At 38.1% G+C, this 17,645-nt stretch overlaps 1 protein-coding gene across 1 annotated transcript in view; it reads right to left on the reverse strand.

The window, feature by feature from the left end:
* LOC127842759 (KAT8 regulatory NSL complex subunit 3-like) overlaps window positions 1–17,307 on the reverse strand; it is a 33,077-nt gene extending 15,770 nt beyond the window's left edge. The window contains exons 1-6 of the mRNA XM_052372467.1: window positions 17,182–17,307; window positions 10,446–10,599; window positions 8,865–9,020; window positions 8,416–8,506; window positions 5,281–5,364; window positions 4,876–4,977 (exon numbers count right to left, since the gene is read on the reverse strand). Coding sequence (XP_052228427.1) covers window positions 4,876–4,977; window positions 5,281–5,364; window positions 8,416–8,506; window positions 8,865–9,020; window positions 10,446–10,594 — 582 coding nt within the window. The 5' untranslated portion in view covers window positions 10,595–10,599; window positions 17,182–17,307. The remainder of the gene's footprint in view (window positions 1–4,875; window positions 4,978–5,280; window positions 5,365–8,415; window positions 8,507–8,864; window positions 9,021–10,445; window positions 10,600–17,181) is intronic.
* Window positions 17,308–17,645: the final 338 nt, after the last annotated feature.

Below are 17,645 nucleotides of genomic sequence, written 5' to 3' on the forward strand. Positions count from 1 at the left end.
GCCCGTTCGAAGGTTTTGGACACCATGCTAAATGCTTGAAATGCACTAAGTGACCTCAAGACCTAGTTATTGACTTGGCATGACCCATATTTGAACTTGACCTAGATATCATTTAGATGTAACATCTGACTAAATTTGGTGAAGATCAGATGAAAACTACTTCAATTAGAGAGCGGACACCATGCTAAATGCTTTAAATGCACCATGTGACCTCGTTTTTGACCGGGCATGACCCATATTCGAACTTGACCTACATATCATCTAGACACAACTTCTAACCAAATTAGGTGAAGATCAGATGAAAACTACTTCAATTAGAGAGCGGACACCATGCTAAATGCTTGAAATGCACTAAGTAACCTCGTGACCTAGTTTTTGACCTGGCATGACCCATATTTAAACCTGACCTACATATCATCTAGACACAACTTTTGACCAAATTTGGTGAAGATCGGGTGAAAACTACTTCATTTAGAGAGCGGACACCATGTAATCCTTGAAATGCACTAAGTGACCCCATGACCTAGTTTTTGACCCGGCATGACCCATATTCCAACTTGGCCTAGATATTGTCTAGACTCAACTTCTGACCAAGTTTGGTGAAGATCGGATGAAAACTATTTGAATTAGAGAGCGGACACTGCTGTGGACACCGTCCGCCGCCTCCCGACAAGGGTGAAACTATAATATGTCCCGTTTTTAAACAAGAGGGCCTGAAAGGCCCAAAGTCGCTCACCTGAGATAACAAGATATTATTGGCAAAAATCTTCTGACCAAGTTTCATTAAGATCGGAAAATAAATGTGGCCTCTAGAGTGTTAACAAGGTTTTACTACAGCCATATAGGGAAAAATGCCCCACCCCCTGGCAGCCATGTTTTTCAACCAACCAGAATCATTTTTGAACTCGTCCAAGATATTATCGGAATGAATCTTCTGAGCAAGTTTCATGAAGATCGGACAGTTAATGTGGCCTCTAGAGTGTTAACAAGATTTTAATATAGCCATATAAGGAAAATACCCTGCCCCTTGGAAGCCATTTTTTTCAAGCAAACATAATTATTTTCAAACTCATAAAAGATATAATTGAGACCAATCTTCTGACCATATTTCATGAAGATTGGACAATAAATGAGGCCTCTACAGTGTTAACAAGGTTTTACTATAGCCATATAAGGAAAAATGCCCCGCCCCCTGGTGGCCATGTTATTAAAGCAACCAAAACCATTTTCGAACTCATCCAAGATATCATTGGGACAAATCTTCTTACCAAGTTTCATCAAGATTGGACAATAAATGTGGCCTCTAGAGTGTTAACAAAATTTTACTATAGCCATATAAGGAAAAATGCCCCGCCCCCTGGTGGCCATGTTTTTTAAGCAACCAAAACCATTTTCGAACTCATCCAAGATATAGATGGGACAAATCTTCTGACCACGTTTCATCAAGATTGGACAATAAAAGTGGCCTCTAGAGTGTTAACAAGGTTTTACTATAGCCATATAAGGAAAAATGCCCCGCCCCCTGGCAGCCATGTTTTTCAATCAACCGGCATCATTTTCGAACTCGTCCAAGATATTATTGGGATCAATCTTCTGACCAAGTTTCATGAAGATTGGACAATAATTGTGGCCTCTAGAGTGTAAACAAGATTTTACTATAGACATATATAGCCATATAAGGAAAAATGCCTCGCCCCTTGGCAGCCATGTTATTCAAGCAAACGTTACCATTTTCGAACTCATCCAAGATATCATTGAGACAAATCTTCTGACCAAATTTCATGAAGATTGGACAATAAATGTGGCCTCTAAAGAGTTAACAAGGCAAATGTTGACGCCGCACAACGCACGACGGATGACGGACAAAAAGCGATCACAAAAGCACACCATGAGCACATTGTGCTCAGGTGAGCTAAAACGGGCGTATAAAAAGTTACGCATGTACAACCACCACATAATATGACTATGTCTCAAAATCTATGAACAAAACATACTTCTATAGGTAGATACATGTAATAAATACATAAATAAGCAAAGTTAGTATAGCTCTTTCATGCTGTCATCTCTAATGATCCTGCAAAGCATAGAATATAGAATTAATCCGCTCTGGGGGCAAGGGCTGCAAAGCCTTTCAGCTTTCAAGGATACAAAAGAATAATGAAAGATAAATTTTTTTGATGAATTTACATTTTCGAACATGCTTTACCCATGTTAATGTTTTATGTACATAAAAATAGTTAAAACATTTCAAACAAGAAAACGTCGGGACGGGTGATGCTCCCCACAGTTTTTTTATGTCATAATATTGCACTATATATTCAGATAAAAGGAAACGTCTTGAAATAACTTTGAACAAAATAATACGATGGATGGTTTAGCAACTTAAAAATTTCAAAGGGCCATAACTCTCTAAAATAATCATCTAACCAGAACCCACAAATAACATGGGCATCAAGGTAGTTAAGCTTCCCATAAAGCTTCATTGTATTCCAGTCAGTAGTTGGGGAGAAAAAGCCTGAACAAGAATGCACTATATGTACAGTTTAAAGAAAATTTCAAAGGGACATAACTCGGTGAATAATCATCTGACCATAACCGGCTGATAATATGCACATCTCCTGTTGGTAGTGAAGCTTCCCATAAAGTTTCATTGAATTCCTATAATAAGTTGCTGAGAAATAGCTCTGACAAGAATTGCACTATATGTACAATGGAAAATTTTAAAGGGCCATAACTCTGTGAAAAATCATCCAACGAGAATTGGCTGATAAAATGCACATCTCCTCTTGGTAGAGAAGCTTCCCATAAAGTTTCATTGAATTCCAGTCATTAGTTGCTATGAAATAGCCCGGACAAGAATTGCACTATATGTACAGTTAATGGAAAATTTCAAAGGGCCATAACTCTGTGAAAAAAATCATCCGACGAGAATTGGCTGATAAAATGCACATCTCCTCTTGGTAGTGAAGCTTCCCATAAAGTTTCATTGAATTCCAGTCATTAGTTGCTAAGAAATAGCCGGGACAAGAATTGCACTATATGTACAGTTAATGGAAAATTTCAAAGGGCCATAACTCTGTGAAAAATCATCCGACGAGAACCGGCTAATAATATGCACATCTCCTCTTGGTAGTGAAGCTTCCCATAAAGTTTCATTGAGTTCCGGTCATAAGTTGCTGAGAAACAGCCTGGACAAGAATTGCACTATATGTACAGTTAATGGAAAATTTCAAAGGGCCATAACTCTGTGAAAAATCATCCGACCAGAACTGGCTGATAATATGCACATCTCCTTTTAGTAGTGAAGCTTCACATAAAGTTTCATTGAATTCCGGTCATTAGTTGCTGAGAAATAGCCTGGACAAGAATTGCACTATATGTACAGTTAATCGAAAATTTCAAAGGTCCATAACTCTGTAAAAAATCATCTGACCAGAACCGACTGATAATATGCACATCTCCTCTTGGTAGTGAAGCTTCCCATAAAGTTTCATTAAATACCTGTTATTAATTGCTGAGAAATAACCCGAACAAAAATTGTGCACAGACGGACATACACAAGCACGGACAGACAAAGCGGAGACTATATGCTCCCCCCCCCAATTTTTTTTGGGGGGAGCATAATAAACTAGTGACCTGAAAATCATTAGGGGTCATCTGCAAGTCATGATCAATGTACCTATGAAGTTTCATGATCCTTGGCGTAAGCGTTCTTGAGTTATCATCCGGAAACCATTTTACTGTGTAAAGTCAACGTGACCTTGACCTTTGACCTAGTGACCTGAAAATCAATAGGGGTCATCTGCGAGTCATGATCAATGTACCTATGAAGTTTCATGATCCTAACCTAGGCATTCTTGAGTTATCATCCGGAAACCATTTTACTGGTTCGAGTCACCGTGACCTTGACCTTTGACCTAGTGACCTGAAAATCTAGGCATTCTTGAGTTATTATCCGGAAACCATTTTACTGGTTCAAGTCACCGTGACCTTTGACCTAGTGAAGTTTCATGATCCTAACCTTGGCATTCTTGAGTTATCATCCGGAAACCATTTTACTGGTTCGAGTCACCGTGACCTTGACCTTTGATCTAGTGACCTGAAAATCTAGGCATTCTTGAGTTATTATCCGGAAACCATTTTACTGGTTCAAGTCACCGTGACCTTTGACCTAGTGACCTGAAAATCAATAGGGGTCATCTGCGAGTCATGATCAATGTACCTATGAAGTTTCATGATCCTAGGCGTAAGCGTTCTTGATTTATCATCTGGAAACCATTTTACTGTGTCGAGTCACTGTGACTTTGACCTTTGACCTAGTGACCTGAAAATCTATAGGGGTCATCTGCAAGTCATGATCAATGTCCCTATGAAGTTTCATGATCCTAGGCGTAAGTGTTCTTGAGTAATCATCCAGAAACCATTTGGTGGACGGACCGACAGTGCAAAAAAATATACCCCCTCTTCTTTGAAGGGGGGCATAAAAAAGGCAATATCTTTAATTAAAGAAAGTGTATGGATACGGTTATGTTTTTTTTGTGTTTGGCACTTTTCCTTAATTATATCATGAAGTTTTATGTTGAAATCTTTTATAGTTTCTAGCCCTGCAAAGTTTGTGATAGATAGACAGACAAAGGGATGGATGGACTGACTTACGGACAACGCCAAAAACTATATCCCTTAGCCTTCAGCAGAGGATAAAAAGCCCTGCTCTCTCTACTTGGCATTGAGTGTTGACCACCTTCTTGTGGTAACTTGATTACAAATAACTCATAATGAAGGCAAAATGTATTACTTGAACACAAAATGGCCCCAAATTCAAACACTCACACATAATTATGTTTATGGGCAATACTAAATACCCTTTCAACTCACCTTAGCCTTCAGTGTCTGCAGCACCTCTATGTATGTGGCCAGGCTCTGGACGCCCAGGTTGTCCAGCAGAACTCCGTGGAGCCACTTAACTAGCTTCGGGTTCTGAAACCAAGCATGCAATGTGGTTAAAGACTAAACATGACTTGTATTCACAAAGCTTTGGCTTCTAAAATTGCTTGAGAAATAATGAAGAAGTTTGCTCAGCAAACGCAAAACATTTTTTGTAGACTGCCAAATAAACTCAATTAAATATAACCCCCATCAGCATTTGTTTACTATATAAGAATCTATTATTTCTTCATTTACGTTCTCAACTTTTACCATCAATTAGTCCAATTTAGCCTTTTACAAGTGTATAATACTAACCTATAATTTTAAGGTGAAAATGATGACTCAATTACATACCCATTTACATGTGGCCAACACATGTCGAACCCTCTTGGCAGTTTTGTTAATCTGGTTGCGTCTGGTGACTGATTCATTTATGTTCTGAAATCAACAATCAGCATGATATGATATGTGATAAAGAGAAAACTGGGATTAAAGCATGTAGATGAAACAACTTTGTCCGCACAGGCTAATCAGGAATGACACTTTTCGTTTTTATGGAATTTGTCCTTCATATAGTTATATAGTCTCTTCTAAAGCCCAGTTTTCCCAGGGCAAGGCCCATATATATAACATGGAAGGGTTGTTGGCCTCTATGAAAATGAAAAACAGACCTATAATTGGCATCAGACAAGTGAAAGTGCCCATCTTTTTAGTATTAAATGTAACTTGAAACACTTTAAGTGTGTTAGTCCATTGAAGCTGTGCAAACAATATTTTTGATAAAATTTCATTAACTGTACATCATACATTTTAAATTTGAAGTAATCAAAATAGATAAGCAACTTGTGAAAGCAGGAATACATGTTAATGTATAATCTAGTAAATGCTCCATTCCAGCTTATAAATACAGCTGAATCGCAAGGATATATGTATGCTCAACATCCATAATTGCTATAAACACAGTTTTCCTTCAATCACATCATTCTTAAAGGCTCTATAAAGGTCACAAATCCTATTATTATGCATATCAACTGGTCTAATTTTTACAGGATTTCAGTTACTCTTGCATAAAAACTGCTAATAACACAGCTTAGGTACAACGTTGTCAAGAATTATGGAAGATAAACCCCTTTCATAATTGGAAGAAATGTTTACATTTTTGCAACTAACGTGATGTGTAGCCTCAGAGCGTTGACATATGCTAAAAATAGCCGAAAGAAAATTCAATTTTAATTCTATTTTAACAACTTTTTAGCAGCAGAAAGTAACTTATTAGATCACTACAAACCTTTTTACCATTTAGAAGAGACCTACTTTGTGAGTGATACCGGAAAATGTTAAAAGTAATCGTTATATTTTTGGTGACCTGAGTCACATTCACTTCCTCTATCGCGAGTAAACAGCGATGTTAATAAACTGATTGTTTGTAAACAGAATTGACTTGGAGGACACTTTATTTTGAGCTCAAAACAAGTTGTATGGCTAATTTTTTTATTATTATGTCCAATAGCATATACTGTATATATTGTTTTTTGATAACCTTTATAAATAAAATATGGAAAAAAATAATTAAAAATCTGTAATTAATTACGTATCTTCACCTTCATAGAGCCTTTAAAACTATCTCATGATATTCTGAAACTTGCTGCAGAATGTGACTCCTAATCTTCATAAACCCAAACTGTGAGCTTGTATTGAAAGAAACATGGCAAGCTTCACTTTAAATGTATATCACTTCCGCACACAATCATTTTTGGTTATAATGTATTTTTTTTTTAATGCAATGAGGCAAAATTGTTCTCAATTTCTTTTGAATTAAGACAGGACAGCTACGGTCATCTGTAATACATATTCCACTGCAAATGAGCCAGGATCTGGGGGGAAAAGGGCTATGTGCATAGGTCTTTAGTATCATCCAAGACTTTTCTCCTAAATTGCATTTTTGCTAAGACGAGACTTACCTTAAATGAAAAATACAACAAATGTGGAAAGTGTCTCCCCTGATTGACCTGAGCGAGCACTACAAGCACATGCATCAAGCCAGGTTGTCCCAGAGTGAGCACTACAAGCACAAGCATCAAGCCAGGTTGTCCCAGAGTGAGCACTACAAGCACAAGCATCAAGCCAGGTTGTCCCAGAGTGAGCACTACAAGCACAAGCATCAAGCCAGGTTGTCCCAGAGTGAGCACTACAAGCACAAGCATCAAGCCAGGTTGTCCCAGAGTGAGCACTACAAGCACAAGCATCAAGCCAGGTTGTCCCAGAGTGAGCACTACAAGCACAAGCATCAAGCCAGGTTGTCCCAGAGTGAGCACTACAAGCACAAGCATCAAGCCAGGTTGTCCCAGAGTGAGCACTACAAGCACAAGCATCAAGCCAGGTTGTCCCAGAGTGAGCACTACAAGCACAAGCATCAAGCCAGGTTGTCCCAGAGTGAGCACTACAAGCACAAGCATCAAGCCAGGTTGTCCCAGAGTGAGCACTACAAGCACAAGCATCAAGCCAGGTTGTCCCAGAGTGAGCACTACAAGCACAAGCATCAAGCCAGGTTGTCCCAGAGTGAGCACTACAAGCACAAGCATCAAGCCAGGTTGTCCCAGAGTGAGCACTACAAGCACAAGCATCAAGCCAGGTTGTCCCAGAGTGAGCACTACAAGCACAAGCATCAAGCCAGGTTGTCCCAGAGTGAGCACTACAAGCACAAGCATCAAGCCAGGTTGTCCCAGAGTGAGCACTACAAGCACAAGATTCCAGCCAGGTTGTCCCAGAGTGAGCACTACAAGCACAAGCATCAAGCCAGGTTGTCCCAGAGTGAGCACTACAAGCACAAGCATCAAGCCAGGTTGTCCCAGAGTGAGCACTACAACCACAAGCATCAAGCCAGGTTGTCCCTGAGTGAGGCTCAAATATAAAACTGAGAATATGTGTCTTGTTCTGTGAAAGCTGGTCATAATGCATGTGCGTAAAGAGTCGTCCCAGATTAGCCTGTGCAGTCCGCACAGGCTAATCAGGGACGACACTTTCCGCCTTAACTTGATTTTCGGCAAGGAGGGACTTCCTTGAAACTAAAAATACCATAAAAGCGGAAAGTGTCGTCCCTGATTAGCCTGTGCGGACCGCACAGGCTAATCTGGGACGACACTTTACGCATGTGCATTAAGACCAATTTTCTCAGAACAAGACACATATGAACCAGACCTTCTTTAGGCTAACCAGTGTAGTGTTGATGACATGCAGTGCTTACTTTTTTGGCTGGACTGATTGTACATTTATTTTCGTTTCAATGTAAGCATTTGGAAACATGAAAAGTTTCTAACTAGCATTTGGAAACGTGAACAGTTTCTTACTACACATTTGATAAATAACTACAGGTATTCTGACAATTATGTATTGACCAGCATTAGCCAGTTTAGAATTCTGATTTTCACCAACTTTTATCATGTATATACAGCGTCTATAGTTTAACCTGCTACAATAAATCAATCCTACCCCAGCATTGGCCAGTTTTGACAGTCGATCCCCGACAAGGATCTTGTTGATCTTGCTAAAGATTCGACTCTGCTGAGGGGTCCAACCACTTCTGTGAAAACAAAGTCAGGCATCATAAAAGCAGTCTGCACAGACTGATCATTGACAATACATGTACTTTCCCTATTGTGGTATTTTTTGTTTAAAGGATGCATCAAAATCCCAAAATGACATTTGAAAGTGTGGTCCCAGACTAGCCTGTGTGGACTGAGGAAAAACTTGGAGAAAATACACACACATGCATTAAGCCCAGTTTTCATAAAATGTACAGCGATTCTCATATGTAAAATTTTAGTTTTTTTAAACTTAACACTTTAAAAGAAATCCTTCAGGAATCTTGTGACATTTTTACCCGTAAAACTCAGCTTCATTTAAAATTAACATGGTAAAGTACGGTATACACGACTGACCTGTTGAGATTGTCCTCCCACTCATCTCCGCGGTCGTCATGCAGAGCTGACAGCTGTTTCTCGACGTCCGACATTGCATTGTGGGACTTTCCCGTCTCAAATATGGCTGGTATCTGGGTCGGTACGGACACAACATCCAGCAAAATATCTGGCTCACTACAGTTAGACATTGTTATCTTCTTTGTAAATAATGTTGTTATGTTACTCATTTTATTTTGTTTATTTTTAGGGTTGTGGGGCTTGGGGCTGATTTCACACATGTCCGAACAGGGACTGCACATAATGCAGAGTCAGGCTTTTTTGATGTTTTTACTCCAGCAAATTATCTCCATTGCAGCAATATATCTGATGCAAATGTTCACAAGAAGCAACGCCTTTTTAACAATTATGCAGAAGCAGACCTGGACTTAGGAATTTTCACCAATTAACATTTATTTTTTTCATGACAAAATCAAGCACATGGTTATTTTTACTTGTGGTATTCAAAAACTATTCAAGTCATTGTGTGTGCACATTTTTACTCCAAATATTTGCCTTTTAGGCAAACAGGTATATATAAAAATTAAATTGTGCACAACAGTTCAGTTTTGACTTCATCATTATGGGGACTATAATCATGGTTGTTACATTTGATCATATTTGCCAAAGTAACTCAAAATAACTTATTAAAGATGGAAATAAAATGTGTGTCGTAAAAAACTTGATAAAACACAAAACAGTTTAACCTTCCTACCCAATTTTTTGGAAAGATTAAAGTTATATTATGGGCATCTAACAGTTTATGCTATGTTTATAGGTGTCTATTGCAACCCTTGTTTTTTTTGGCGTTTTCACTTCATATACACTTATTTTTGTTAATGCAGCATCAACATACTAAAACAATATCCCGGAAATAGAAAAATAATGCATTTGAATATCAACCATACTTTCTATTTGACAACTGACGGCAGAAATGATTCGATGTACAATGTGAGTCTTAATGTAGTTTTCATGCAGATTCGTTCATTCAACACAAAGACACAATTTTGTTTTACGAATCATTTCGGCTTAGAAGACTGAGTTAGTCATGTAAAATATTGAATACAATATAAGAGCCTTGTTCTGAGAAAACTGGGCTTAATGCTTGTGCAGTTCACACAGGCTAATCAGGGACGACACTGTCTGCCTAAACTAGATTTACGGTAAGGAGGGACTTCCTTGATACAAAAAATACAATAAAAGCATTAGTGTTGTCCCTGAATAGCAGATTAGCCTGTGTGGACTGTACAGGCTAATCTGGAACGACACTTTACGCACATGCTTTATGCCCAGTTTTCTTAAAACGCGACTCATAATTTTTTTTATAAACAACTGGTAGCAAGATGAGTTGTAGATAATTGGTCAGTTACCACACCAAACTATTTTGACCTGTTAATTCTTTTCAGCTCAATTCAACAGTGAAAAATGCGCACAATATCACTTTAATGGAAACAAAGAACTTTTTGGTCTAAGAATTAACTTTTCCACTTGGTTCTCTCCATTGTTATATTTTACAGAATGCTAGTAGAAGTTCACTCAACAAAGCAGATGACCGCTACATACGGCATGGCCTGATCGAGACTCTTGTTCCTGGGAAACTTCTCCATGTACAGCATGCGTACTGGTCGTGCATTGCTGGCATCTGGGTGGGCACTCCAAGGCTTGGAGTAGCAGTGGTCGACACTCACTATGTCTAGACCAACCAGCGCCATGATTGCTATTTAAAGAAACATAAAATACAAGAAAATAAATATCTTAGTACTACAGGGGCCTTACTTCTTCCTTACAGGTAAGATATGGCTGGACACCAATTATAAAGTATCTGAAGTCACACCACATCAATATGCAGTAGGCACAAGTTAATCAGGGACAACACTCTCCGCCTAGACTGGATTTTAGTTACATTGTAAGAAGATACTTTCTTGAAAGGAAAATTCATAAAAATGGAAAGTGTTGTCCCTCATATGAATATTTATTTACAAAACACATGCCTGTATCTATGTTTTACAACATCTTTTTGTCTAATTAGGAAAAGTACCCATAATGGTTTGCTTGGGATAAAGTAGCATGTAAAATCCTGCTTATGGCAACATTGCAGTCTTGAAATCCTTAAATTGAGAAAATCATGTTATGAAATAGGTAATTTTGGGTGGCATTTATTCATTTGCCAAAATGACCATTTTGTACTTAAATTGGTATTAAGAACAAACGCTATACAGAACAAACACAATAAGTTGTTGCTTTTCAACTCTCACAAAACAATGTTTCTCTTTTTTATTTGTAAGCAAATTTCAGTAATCTTTGATTTTTGTTGTTCACTGAGGTGACTACAACCCTCTTGGTACAGCAGAATTAAACCTGCTGATATGCGGTTGGAAAGACAGTTCCGGTGTTTTGCATATACAGTAAAACTGCAATAACTCGAGGAAGCACGGGACTGACCTCGATGCTTGAGTAATCGCAGGTTTTGAGTAATCCATGGTACATGTATTATTTGTTTTCATTGTCTCGGTTGATGATGCTTAACTCTGACCGCAAACGCTTTATTTACATGTAAGACAGTGCTAGAGAAAGAAAAGACTTAGTAAAAATCACTTAAGGTTAAGCATATTTAAAATAGAACACAAGGTATGTACATGCACATGAAAAATTATCTGATACGCTCTGTTTTATGCCATACATTTTATCATAATTATCGGTTGCTGGTAATTATTTAATTATCATTAAAACTGTGTAGCTTTGATATGCATCTCAGAGGATGACAATGTGCAGTGTTTCTCAAACTGCAACTTACTTCACACCTAATTGAGCGTCTTTTGTCTGCTTGATTGCGCTGTTTTCACAACTAAAATATTTTTAGCACCGACCAGACGAGAAAGTGTCCTCGAAAAATTGCTTGTTTATTAGGTGTGAAATGCCTTTCAGGGACCGGCACACGTCCTTGAGTTATCAAAAATCGCATGTTTGAGTTATTGCGGGTATTTTTATATAGAAATTAAGGGAAAATGCTAGGGACTTCCTTTAATGCTCGAGTAATTGCCAGTTTTCAAGAAATCGCCAGCTTGAGTTATTGCAATCGACTGTAGATTGTTCGTGAAGCACTGATGACCACTTTTGATTTTGTTTGTTTGCAAAGTTTTTACTTTTGATAAGACTTTACAATTCCCTAATCAGGGGGGGTAAGCACGTGATAGTCAAGATGGCGATGTCCATGCACAGACATTTATTTTTCGCCGTTTTATACCCTTTATTACTTGTGTATTTTTAAATAACGCTCACTTTCCAGCCATAACAGTAAACCTGTGAATAGTGTTTATTTCGTTATAAAATTCGCTTTATATCTCGACTTTACTACCCGCAAATATTTTTAGTGGAGCTTTAATTAGGTCATACGCTAAGAAATTTCGCAGCGAGTAAAGTTGAGATAAAGAGCGAATATCAACATGAAATAAACGCTAGTAACTTTCTTGCTGGTATGGCTGGAAAGTGAGCAGCATTTAAACAATAAATACTAGAAATGGCGCGGCAGAGGCCGACGCGTATCCCCACGCCGAATGTTTGACCTAGGTGTGCCCCAGGGTTGGTAATGGGGCCATGCATAGCTGAGATTGACCGTATTGTCATAAGAGAAGTTCATCATCAATTAGAAGTGAATTGGTGTAGAAATGAAGAAGTTATAGTAAAAGGCAATTTTGGGTGGGTGTGACATATGTGGGCAGGGCGCCCCAGGGTTGGTAATTGTGCCATGCATAGTTGAGATTGACCGTATTGTCATAAGAGAAGTTCAGTATTAATTTGAAGTGAATCGGTGTAGAAATGAAGAAATTATAGTAAAAGGCAATTTTGGGCGGGTGTGGTCTATGTGGGCGGGGCCCCAGGGTTGGTAATGGGGCCATGCATAGTTGAGATTGACCGTATTGTCATAAGAGAGGTTCAGTATCAATTTGAAGTGAATCGGTGTAGAAATGAAGAAATTATAGTAAAAGGCAATTTTGGGTGGGTGTGGTCTATGTGGGCGGGGCGCCCCAGGGTTGGCAATGGGGCCATGCATAGTTGAGATTGACAGTGTATTGTCATAAAAGAAGTTCAATATCAATTTGAAGTGAATCGGTGTAGAAATGAAGAAATTATAGTAAAGGCAATTTTGGGTGTGGTCTATGTGGGCGGGGCCCCAGGGTTGGTTATGGGGCCATGCATAGTTGAGATTGACCCTAATGTCATAAGAGAAGTTCAGTATCAATTTGAAGTGAATCCGTGTAGAAATGAAAAAATTATAGTAAATGGAATTTTTTGGTGGGTGTGGCCTATGTGGGCGGGCGCCCCAGGGTTGGGATTGGGGCCATGCATAGTTGAGATTGACCCTAATGTCATAACAAAAGTTCAGTATCAATTTGAAGTGAATCCGTGTAGAAATGAAAAAATTATAGTAAATGGAAATTTTTGGTGGGTGTGGCCTATGTGGGCGGGGCGCCCCAGGGTTGGGAATGGGGCCATGCATGGTTGAGATTGACCGTATTGTCATAAGAGAGGTCCAGTATCAATTTGAAGTGAATCGGTGTAGAAATAAAGAAGTAAATGTAAAATAACCTAAAAAAATGAGTGATAATTTCTGACGCGGCCCCACCCCAACCGCTATAACTTTTGACCCAGGGGTCAGATCAAAATTCCAAATAGTGCAGGGTCGCACATATGCTCATAGCTACCATGTGTGTAAGTTTCAAGGTTCTAGTGCTTTTAGTGTAGGAGGAGATAGTGGCCAGGACGGACGGACGGACGGACGGACTGACGGCGGAGATAACCACAATATCCCCACCTTTTTTTCAAAAAGCGTGGGGATAACAAGTAGTAAATGGTATAAAACAGCGAAAAATACCTGCCTCGGCATGAACGTCGCCATCTTGACTATCACATGGTTACCCCCTCTGCTTATACTAATCATGATTGCCGTGTACTGATTTAAAACATGGACTTCTAGAAAAGCTGAAGAAAGGCAACTGCTTGTGTTCAAGATTGCAACACTTAGAAAGATACTTGGACAAGATGAGCAAGGAAGACAGGAAGGCCCTCAACCGGACAAAAATGAAAAAGGTTTATGTACAACAACACCAGTGGCTTGGTGATTTACTCTGGAAGGATAAGAAAAGGATTTCTAACATTGTTATTAACAGAGGAGTGGATGGGACAACCAAGAGGGGCCACGCAAGAACAACATGAATGTTGGCTACACTCCCTAGATAAGATGAGGTTCCTCAAATCCTAACATGGGGGGCCCAAGACAGAGACCAATGGCGTTTATTGCGGGAACCCAGGTTGACGCACCAAAGCATTGAGATAAGGCCCAGAAGATTTACTATTATGAACCATTCCAGTAAAAAGGACGATTACGTTAAAAAATAAGAACTGAAATGGATGGACCATTAATAACAGGAAACTGAAACCGCTTGATTGATTGAAAATGATGAATGGTACATGTACATGTAAAATCTTAACTAATCCAGTGTGAGGTTATACACAACATATTGGTAAGATTTGCTTCCTGGCCAAAAGTTTGATTTGTGAACGAAATAGCCTCAACTTTCCTCTGTTTTTTATTTTATTTTCGGACGCCAATTGGGAATTTTAGCATTTTTGCTCAATTGGGGACAGTACCGTTTACATGTAATATAAACTGTATAAAGAAGGAAGAATATTGCAGGTTACATTAACCTTTGCTTTCGCCATCCTTCAGTAAGCATGTTCTGAAATCAACTGGTCTATATGGTAGTCCATATAAACGGACTCCCGGAGCCTTTGATAATTTTTGCTATGGCGGCTCTGGCAGTCCGTATGCACCCCTTCATAAACATGGGTGCAGTTCAGCACAGCGAATCCGTGCGCTTCACTAAACAGACGTCGTTCGAGACAAATTGAGGAAAATAATGAATAAACTTCATAAAAATGTTAAATTTACCTGAATGGCAACCTACAAATTTACCTGAATGGCAACCTACGGATGTTATCCTTTGCATGCACCCTATAAAAACACGACAATTTTTCAACACACTTTTCTCACTGACATGTTAATGTTTAAATTTGAAACAGTGTATTATGTATCGAATACCACATCGTTATCGACTTTATAGGCTGGAGCACATAACCCGGCGTGCAAAATATTGGTGAACTGCGACCTAACCAATATTTGGTCAATTTTCCAATATGGCGGATACAGCGTACAAAACAAAACCTAAGTCAATAAAGTCAATTATTTCTTTCTTTAATGGTACCATTTGGATAAGTTTGTGGTTTAGAAAGGTAAACTTTAATAAGTTCTTGCAGTTTCAGTGTTCCTTGACCCTTGCATTTTTGATAACATTTTGCACACATGGACAAGAGAGAGCGCATTGCAACTCGAAGCAGCCCATTGGGCTATAAAGCTTAGAGTTGAATTATTGCAACTAGTCTATATTGCTGCTGGTGAACATGAGCCACATTTATGAGAAATGACATAATTCACAAATTGACTCAATGAAACCTTGTATCAAGCTACTTATATATCAATTTTACATTGTGATCTACCAACCTGTGATATTAAAATATGTCTCGTTTAAAGCAGTTTTTAAGAAAACATTTTACTGGGTGTACGGAAGAAACCCCCTTCGGAAGAAACCCCCTTCCCAAAAAACGGCATAGCGGAATAAACCCCCTTTCATATTTTGCATATCCGGAATAAACCCCCTCGCTAGTTTTGCATATACGGAATTAACCCCCTTCCATAGCAGAATTAACCCCCTTCCATAGCAGAACAAACCCCCTTCCATAAAGAAAGAATATGCACATTTTTGTAAAATATTTTGTAATACGCTAGCAATTCTTACGACACAGGAACAGTTACTCCGATCTTAATAAAAAGACGAATGCTTCGGTAATTGTAGGTAAATATGTACGTACATGTAATATCGTCGTCACGATCGGCGCGGGGCGCTAATTTGTCGTTGCTGCATTTTATTAAATTCGTCTTCAACGTAAAAATATTCTTGCCTATGTGGGGTTATTGTAACATATTTTTATCAATATAGTACAATATAACACATATAAAACTCCTATAATCTCAGTTTAACAAATGCAAGTAAAATTCACACAACCATTTAAGCATTATCAAGTTGTTAACAAACTGCCTGTACACTTTTTTAATCAGCACAAAGCAGTTTGCAAATAAACTTTCACACCTTCATTTTATTAAACAGACGAATTAACAACTTATGAACTAACGACCGGTACACTCCTTTAATCAGTTTTTCGCACCTTCTTTTGAAGTGATATTATGCGCGTTTTTCACTGTTGAATTGAGATTCACAGCTCGAGTATTTAATGTGTATCATTAACAACTTGTGAACAAAAGGCCGGTTCAATTCTTTCATCCGATTTTCGCACATTAATTTAAAGTGATATTTTGCGCTTTTGTTCACTGTTGAAGCTGAAAAAAAAAGAATTAACATGTCAATAAACTGTCCAGTAATGTCCCGAAAAAATCCATATAACAAAATTGTGTCTGTGTGTCGTATGAATGAATCTGCACTTAAACTAAATTAAGATTCACGTCGTACATCGAGTCATTTTGTCAATTGTCCGAACGAAAGTACGTTTTTTATTCCAATGCATTATTTTCTCTTTCCGGGATATTGTTTTGATGTGTTGATGCTGCATTAACAAATATAAGCATATATGAAGTGATAGAAAAAACAAACAAACAACGGTTGCAATACACACTCATAAAGTTTAAAACGTAGCATATGCTGTTAGATGTGCATAACACTTTTATAATGGATTTTGGATACCACTTCGGAAGGGGGTTTATTCCGCCTGTCTAAAAACTTGAAGGGGGTTTGTTCCGCTATGGCGTTGTTAGGGAAGGGGGTTTCTTCCGCTATGGAAGGGGGTTTATTCCGTGTATGCAAAATATGAAAGGGGGTTTGTTCCGATATGCTGTTTTTAGGGAAGGGGGTTTCATCCAAAGGGGGTTTATTCAGGTAATCATTTTACTGTGACAGATTATCAGATACGACTACGAGACAATCAAACAAACACTCCTTTGTTATCAATTCAGTAAACAGTAGACAGGAGATGAAAGCAAATGTAAAATAAGTAAGATTCTTCTTTTTAATTATCTAACCAAGCGCCTAAGGATAATTTAAATAAATTATTTTCACAAATCTGATCCACTTTTGTAGTTTTTGATGTCGCGAAAAGATGTGACACACGTAATAATACATAATCTGAATGAAATACATGTTTCTAAGTTTTGGAAGTAATACAATATTACCTTTAAAGAAATTCAACGTTATCAAAAGTCACACAATATAAGTTATTTGGGTCTTTAACTTTATTAAATGTTATTTACAATAATTATGACGCTTAGTGTACCCAAAACAAACTAAATTGCGTGAATTGGAAACAAGGCAAAACGGTCGTATCATCTAACTTTTAAGAATAAACAGAGCGCTTTGTGTAATTTTTTAGTCAACGGACACACTAGTTTAGCAGTTTTGATGTAAAAAAAATTGCACGCAAACACTTCTATAGATATAAAGATATTGTTTCGGACAATTAGACATTCCATATAATATGCAAAGTTAAAAAATACAGGAACACAAGCAACGAAATATTTCTTGATTATTATTTCACTTCGTTATATTGATTGAGATTGAGGCCATAATTTTTGTGCGATCTTGATAACAATTGTAACAATCACAAAAGGGCAACTTCTTACTAAAATCTTAATTTGAC

Source organism: Dreissena polymorpha, chromosome 8, assembly GCF_020536995.1.
Source record: "Dreissena polymorpha isolate Duluth1 chromosome 8, UMN_Dpol_1.0, whole genome shotgun sequence".
NCBI classification, from domain to species: domain Eukaryota; kingdom Metazoa; phylum Mollusca; class Bivalvia; order Myida; family Dreissenidae; genus Dreissena; species Dreissena polymorpha.